Source organism: Eupeodes corollae, chromosome 2 (assembly GCF_945859685.1).
Source record: "Eupeodes corollae chromosome 2, idEupCoro1.1, whole genome shotgun sequence".
Lineage (NCBI taxonomy): Eukaryota > Metazoa > Arthropoda > Insecta > Diptera > Syrphidae > Eupeodes > Eupeodes corollae.
The window spans coordinates 62,011,670-62,019,714 of record NC_079148.1 but is presented as its reverse complement, the minus strand read 5'-3'; the positions used below and the strand labels follow the sequence as shown (position 1 = coordinate 62,019,714).

At 36.3% G+C, this 8,045-nt stretch overlaps 1 protein-coding gene across 1 annotated transcript; it reads right to left on the bottom strand.

The window, feature by feature from the left end:
- Nucleotides 1-4,904: 4,904 nt before the first annotated feature.
- LOC129946296 (cap-specific mRNA (nucleoside-2'-O-)-methyltransferase 1) lies at nucleotides 4,905-7,723 on the bottom strand. The gene is made up of 3 exons (XM_056056428.1): nucleotides 7,601-7,723; nucleotides 6,793-7,537; nucleotides 4,905-6,730 (listed from the first exon to the last, which is right to left on the bottom strand). Exons 2-3 carry the CDS (start codon nucleotides 7,502-7,504, stop codon nucleotides 4,989-4,991), a joined length of 2,454 nt encoding a protein of 817 aa, XP_055912403.1. The 5' UTR covers nucleotides 7,505-7,537; nucleotides 7,601-7,723; the 3' UTR covers nucleotides 4,905-4,988.
- Nucleotides 7,724-8,045: the final 322 nt, after the last annotated feature.

Sequence of the window (8,045 nt, the reverse complement as noted above, 5' to 3'; positions counted from 1 at the left end):
AGATGGTGGGTATCGATTTGAAGCTCCTGGGTTTTTTCCAAGATCTGCCGTAGTGTGAATATTTGGTCGATAGTAGACTTTCCTGGTCTGAAGCCACACTGATAAGTACCAATCAGGTTGTTGACGAATGGCTTCACATAATACGGCAGAGAGGATCTTATACGCAATGTTAAGGAGACTGATGCCTCTGCAGTTGGCGCAATTTAGAGGATCTCCTTTCTTATGTATCCGGCATACTATGCTGAAATTCCACTCATCGGGCATACTTTCTTCCGACCATATTTTGCAGATGAGTTCGTGCATGCTCCGTACCAAGTCATCGCCTGCTGCTTTGAATAGTTCGGCAGCGATGCCGTCAGCTCCAGCAGCTTTGTTTGACTTAAGTTTAGATATAGCTATCTTCACTTCGTCAAGCTCGGGTAGGCGGAATTGTTGATCTGCGTTGCCTATAGGTTGCGTGGTTCTTTCTGCCTTACAGCGAAACTCGGTTCGTCATCGCCGTTATATCATTTGGAGAAGTGGTCTTTCCATATTCTCAACATAGACACTGCTGTTCCACTCAATGGCGGATCCACGGGGGGGGGGGGGGGGGGGGGGGGTTCGTAGGGGTCATGACCCCCCCTGGGAGATAATTTGTTTGCTTTTTCATAGGAATTCCCTTCAACTCAAAACTAATCGTATTGCTTTAATGGATATGACCCCCATTATATTTTGAATTATTTATTTTTAGTATATGAAAACAACATTTGTATTTTACTTCCTTAAACTTTGTTGCTAAAAGTACTACTTTTGACTTAAGATTGGACCAAAAACATAATATGAATCGGATATTCAGCCCTATTTCAAAAACATAGCATAAATTCATCAACTTTTGACCAATTAACAATCCAGGGGGAGGGGGTCATATGAGCCAAAAAGCTTATACAGTTCACTTGTATAAGTAAAGATTTCATTTAAAGATTTATTAGTAATTTAAAGACATTCACCAAAAAGTGGTTTGCTGTCAAAAACAGCTCAAATTTTGTTTTTCGCTCAATTAAGAACTAGAAAAAAACTTTAGTCATGCTTTAAATTATTAACATAAAAATTCTTTCTAAGAAAAAGAGCATATATTCAGGTTCTTAAGAAGAAACCTTTAATAAGAGATCATCAATTTTATATTAAGTTGCCTTTGAATTCCTTAAACTAGCCTTCAATTTTATTATTACATTTTTTTGACACACATAAATAGTGATTATTGAAGCGATTTTTACTGCGACATATAGGAACTATATAGCAAGTTTTGCATTAGTAAACAATTTCAAACTAAAGTTTTTAATCAAATATAACATTACGACGGTAGAGAAGTCGAAAAAAGTGGGTACCTCGGTTCCTTCCGTCTGTCTTTCCTGGCCCCTACAGTCCAAACAATTGTGTTGATTGAAATTAAGATTTTCAGATGATTAGTGTAAGGAATTTTTATCATTTTATTAATACAAAGAATAACAGCAGTCCTTACACACATTTTTCGGTTCAACCATGCGATTTTTGTAAAACTTTCTCAAAATTTTGTGTTCTTAATTTGGCTTCTTTCTACAAGAAAAACATATTTTCGTATTGCTCCAGAAGGGTACTCCTCAAAAAAATCTTTATTTTGTTTTTAAGTTTTCTCAAGAACTAATGGAACGATTTCAAAAATCTTCTTTTTCTGTGCAAGCTCTTGTCAATGATTAATGTGATGATGATTTTGTATGATCAAAAATGTATTTTTTTTTATTTTTAATAAAATACTAATTTTGTTTACAAAACTCGATGTCTCAGAAAGGGAACAACATTTTTTTACGAAATTTAAATGTTCATATATTTATAAGCTCTTTATTAAGTGCTTATACCAAAAATATTTTTAAGACACAATTTAAAATGATCTTCGAAAAAATAGGTTAATCTAGATTTTTTGACAAATAAAATGGCATTTAAATTTTTGAGAAGAACTTATTTTGGAGGTACATTTTTTAAATCTTAAAATATAGGCAATATTTCTAAACAGACTTTTTGGAAAAAATTATTAAGTTCTTGCGACCCAGTTGTGCATTTTATTTCTTTCAAAATTGGTTTTCTGTTGAATACAAAAGATCTTAAAAATTAAATAAATCTACTTTTGAAGTCAATTTGCTTTGGATGCTCTAGAACCGAGATTCAAACACGAATTTCAATATAACAAATGCCCCAAAAAATCAAACGACACTTTTGTGAACTAATGGCTAAAGTGAAAAACTTTCGAAAGAAAAATAGCTGCTTGACTGCCTTGTTAAGTGTTTCTGATGATATTAGACAAGCAGTTGATATGGACAACGTTACTTTCCTAATTCTTCTCGATTTCTCTAAGGCCTTCGATATGGTAAATCACAACATTCTTTGCCTTAAGCTCTCAAATTATTTCAATTTTTCCTCCTCTGCAGTCGATCTATTGTTTTCTTATTTAACAGAACGTGAACAGACGGTTGAACATAAACAACAAAAATCGATCTTCTTACCTGTTGCGAATGGTGTTCCACAAGGGTCAATACTAGGTCCCTTGTTCTTTTCAATGTATGTGAACGAGTTGCCTAGTATTGTAAAAAATTGTTCCATTCGCATGTATGCCGACGACACTCAGCTCTACCTAAGTTGTCCCTTAGGGATGATTAAACACTACGTTGCATGTATTAATGAAGATTTAAAAAGAATCGATCAATGGTCTATATAAAATTGCTTGCTACTTAAACCGATAAATCGAAATGCATCGTCATCGCTAGGAATAAGATGGATGTGTCATATTTTCCTCAAGTTGCTCTCAAAGAAAATGCCATCATGTATGTCGACAAAGCTGTAAACCTCGGTGTTTTGTTCAATATGACCCTGACTTGGGAGGACCATATCAATAGAACTGTGGGTAAGTGTTATAGTGTCCTTCGTATGCTCTGGCCATCTCAATATTTAATTCCAATAAAAATCAGAGTTCTTTTAATAAAAACGTAGTTTCTGCCTTTAATCACTTACGGTTGCGAAATTTTCTGCAAACTTGACTTCGAAAGCAAAAGAAAACTTAGTGTCGTCTTTAACTGTGCTGTTCGTTATGTTTATGGACTTAGACGTTTTGATCGAATATCCAATTACGTGATTCAATTTCTCGGAATGACATTTACAAATTTTCTCAAATATCGAACTTTAACTTTTTTCTCTGATATTCTACAAACCCGGCAACCTGAATACCTTTATAATGAGATAAGATTCCTAAACTCAAATCGTTCCACTCAAGTTTTGGTCCCGCGTTTTTGTTGTGCGACATCTGAACGCCAGTTTTTTGTAAACTCCTCACGAATGTGGAATTCGTTACCACGTGAAATAAGAAGTTTAAATTGCGCAAAGAAATTAAAAAATGAATTAAAACTGTACCCTAGCAATTAATTACAACTAAAACAATTAATAATACATTTTTTAAATTCATCTTTTTATAAAATTGTATAAGTACCTTTTCTTATTAATATTTTTGTTATTATTATTCTCTTTCTTTCTTTTTGTAATTTGATGTTTTAACATTTTAACTTATATTTATTGTGATACAAAATGCCGTTGCTGCTGTACACTTTAAAGCTTTACTATAAATAAGAATTTAAGTTCTTACAATATTATATTTAAATACTAAATACTAAATACTTTTCATATCTATTGATATAAAAGCTTTGAAACGTGTAATTTGTGAGTACAACAAAACTTATCTTCCCAACTTATTTGTTTACTTACCTTACTTTGTTTTAATTTAGTTTTTTTTAGAGAAATTATGTTCTTAAATACAACTATTTCCTTAAACTCAAGAACCAAACCTTTTTGTCCCTTCAACATTTAAGTTTTGTTGACTCCTTTATAAGATCCAAATACGAGTAAGTAGATTGATAACGTTAATAATAAGAGACTCCTGGAAATTGAGTTCAAAAAGACTATGTCAAAAAGAGCCCGACATTTTAACATATCAGATCCTCTCTCATTTTCTGGATTTTTAATTTTTTTTCAGCGTTCTTCGCATTAATTGAAATGAAAACAAGAAAAGTGTGTTTTGTTTTTGGAAAAAAGCAAAGTTTCAAAACAATTTCCAAAAACCCTTTAAGCTATTGTATTTTAGCTCTTAAATATGGCATATTTAGACAACTGTTCGAATCTTGGAATGCTTTCATATGAGTCATCCAAATTAAATAGTTAGACCATAACTTGCTGGACAACAGTGTTCTAAATAATTTGATAACTAAGCAATTATAAAATTTTTTTAGCATCCTTTACAAAACATTAATGAACATTTTTAAGCGGTGAGTAAAAACTCTAAGTGTGTGACCCCCCCCCCCCCCCCCTGATGAAAAGTCTGGATCCGCCCATGGTTCCACTACGATGTTCCCCTGATCGTCCTCACAGGCTCCGGTTCGTGGCTTGTACCCTTGGGAGTTTTTTTTTACCCTTTTGGTTTTTTTTTACCTTTACAAACCTCATTCCTGTTGTGATATCCCTCTATCTCCTCTATCGCGCGTTTCTCATGCTCTCTATTTTCCATCTAAGAAGCCGGTGTTCTTCTCTCCTCTTCTGCTCGTAGAGCTCGCGAGCAGCTCTAGTCCATTTGTGCAACGTCGTTTTGTATGCCTGTTGTTTCGCGTAAAGTAAAGTCGAGTTCTATAGGTACTAGGAAATCAGTTATTAACTGAGTTAGATTTTCTCATTTCATAGTCAGGGAAATGTCCAAATGCAATTATAATAAAACATGCAAGTGGTTCCTTTGATTTCCTTGCAAAAGGAAACAAAAAGGAAGTCATTTTTTTTCCTCACCCATTGAGCTTCTATCGTTTGCTATTCTCTTTCGAGTACACTCGAAAATTATTTTTAACATAAATAAAATACAACCATACATTTTTTTATGCTCTAGTAACATAACTTTATTGATAGAAGAAAAACTACCTAAAAGCTAAAATTCTGACCCTCATAGATTCTTAGCGTTTTAAACGTTCTTGCAGGAATTCACAAAAGTCCATACGAAAGAGAGTACCATCTTCACGCATATCCTTTGGCATGACTTCGTGCACTTGATACACATTTGTCCACTTCCACAATTGACGATGGATAAAACAGTTCTTGAACGAACTAAAGACCCTTAGCATATGATTTGGGAAAAATGATTGCTTGGTGTCTAGGTTGTAATAGTAAATGGTATTGTGTGTGCTTGAAATAGCGGACACAAAAGGGTGCATCAACTCGTTGAGGAACATCATGCCACCGACAATGTAAAACCGTTCGGCTGTATCATCGCCGGACCGTATTCTAATGCCCAGACGTTCGTTGCTATTGTTTTTCATCTTGTATGGACGCATTTGTTGGAAGAAATTATTAAACTCAGATAGTGGAATAAGTTTTTTGCAGCGGATGGGTGTCATTTGGACGTGATTGCCGTCTGCACTTGTTGCCTTTTTATTGGGTTTATTGAGACTGCGCGCAAACTTGTCGCAGAGCTTAAGGCGCTCCTTTATGGGCATTCGAGCAATATTCAAGCCACCTAGGCAAATTCCGTCAATTATGTGCAATGCTCGTACCATTATACCTTTACTTCCTTCGCCGATTTGCTCCTGAACAATCTCTCCGTATATCAGGGTTTTCGGAGACATCTCCAGAACACAGTCACATGGCTCCCACCTGCCCGTGGTTGACCATTTCAAGATAATACCACGTCCACGACTTAGAAAGAACGTCGCAGTATCACGGGCATTATCCTCGCTGCGGGACAAAGGCACAAAATACCAATCCGGCGGATGGATGATCTTCTGACTCAACGTCTTTTTGCTATCCAACCTATTTGCTGGAACTGACATAAAGTCCTTATCGCCATTCCAATCGCTGAGCAGTTCTGCCAGTAAGACATCTGGAGTCTTCATTTCCGGGGCTTGTCGCATCTTATCGGGTAAATTCCACAGTTCCAAGCACTTACTACGGTATTCTGCTTGGCGTGGCTCTTTCAGATCGGGGTTGTTGCAATATGCTGCAATTTTGATTAGTCCAACAATCTGATTATGGCCGAGGCGGTTGTTGCTCTCAGTAATATATTCAACAAATTCTTTGTCACGAAAGAGAACATCCAGCGATACCAGTTCCCTTACATCTGTCTCTGCATTTGGATTATCCCACATATCCTGATTTATCGACGATAGATGCCGCCTCACCGTTTCTGTGTTCGATTTCTTCCACTTACATATAAGATAGCGCTCTGAGTTCGCTGGACGACTAGTGTTTGGTTTGCAAATACTTATCTCTTCGAAACACTTATACATGAGATAAACAAGGCCTACACTAAAAGGAGTGAAAAGATCAAACAGTTTACACACAAAGTGACCCTTGTCGCGGAGAATGCTAAGAGCTACCAGACACTGACACATGTACAACTGTTTTGATAGAATCTCTTGAATATTCTCTTTGCCATCGACGGAGAAACCCCCGTCTGCCATAACAAAATGCACGCCAGCTTGTTCGGTGCCCTTAAGAACGTACTCCGCAAAAGATGTTTGGTTGGCCGGATTGAAGATATCTCCATCGCCGGCAGTTCCGTAAAATGGATCAAAAGTCTCCGGGGATGCTGCGAAAAAGTTGTCCAACTTAAAGTCATTCTGACCTCGCAGAGTAAATCCGAAGCCTTTAGCTTGCCAACCTTTTTTGTAGAGAACATACTCCGTGAATCCTCCAGGTCCTGCAAATGCAACTTAAATATTAGGACTGCCACTCTAAGGAAACTAGTTGATATTTACTCACCGGCGCATATGTCGGCAAAGTACAATAAGTCATTGTCCTTGACCAAAGACTTGTCGTTCTTGTCTTTTGGGTTTGTGAACATAAAGTCGCATAAGGAGTCTATGTTGGCCATCTTTACGGCGGCACGGTTTTGGAAAATTGAACCCCTAATAGTTTCGAATGGGTTAGAACGTGTGCGAGCCCTTCTCATGTCATTACCATCAAGTTCGTCAAATGCACTCTTCGAACTCAGAACATTGCGGAGGATTTCCGGATCGCAGAAGTTTGTTTCGTCATCTATAATTTCTTTTTTCGGTGCCTGACGAACCCATTCGGAGAGGTCTTCCATTGACAAATTGTCCAAATCATCGCAATGGTTTTCGATCCAGTCAATCCTCTCTGGGATTCGAATTTCCTCCAAGTTATCGCGCCATTGTTCGGCAGCACTCGATATTTTTTCAAGTTTCAAGCCAAGACCTCGTCGGCCGTCTTGCCTGGCCGCTTCTACTGGTTCTAGCCGCCCCTGCCCCAATTTACCAAGACCCTGATCTTTTTTGTATCCCATATTGGTCATCATTTTCTGGACAGTACTTGAATAGCTATTGGACCACCCGGTTTTGACTTTCTTTGGTTGAGGTTCATCTGGGGCAGATTCCTCATCTGGAACCGCCTCAAATTGCTCAGACCCTGTGGATTCGGAACCATCCGAGTCGTCATCTGATGAGGATGACATCGTGTTTCTATTCTTTTTACTGCACCTTTTATACTAAAATTTAAATGAATAAAATTCAGCTTTAACAAAATCTTATTTATAATAATATAATTTTACCTTGCAAAATTGATAGTTTATTTTGTTAATCTATTTTTTAGATATTTTATTTTGTTATGAATAGAAATATTTATCATGCGAAAAATTTTATAGAAATGTCATTCCAAGAATTTTTTGTTGACTTGGAAAATGAGACTGGAAAAAAGGTTAGTTTGTTTTTACGAAATATAAAGTGTTCTTACCCTTCGCTTACACTGTAGATACGAGTGTGGTAAATGGATATTTGTTTTTCTGGGAATTTTATTTTATAATTTGGGTTATAATTTTAAATCATGGAATCAGGGCAATGATTTTTTCAAAAATATGAAGCTTCTTATCAAGATTATTTGCAAACAACTCAGCGAAATGTTTTAATGCATGATTTTAAAAAGTAAAAAGTGCGAAGAAATATCTTATCATAATTTTCTAGACATTTATTTTTGAGAATTTTCGTTGGCCAGTTTAG

Bases quoted from the DNA above. Each gene is read 5' to 3' on its own strand.
- LOC129946296 (XM_056056428.1), bottom strand. From the start codon at position 7,504: ATGTCATCCTCATCAGATGACGACTCGGATGGTTCCGAATCCACAGGG. The intron at 6,731-6,792 runs GTGAGTAAATAT...TTGCATTTGCAG, and splicing joins CTTTGCCGACATATGCGCCG to GACCTGGAGGATTCACGGAG.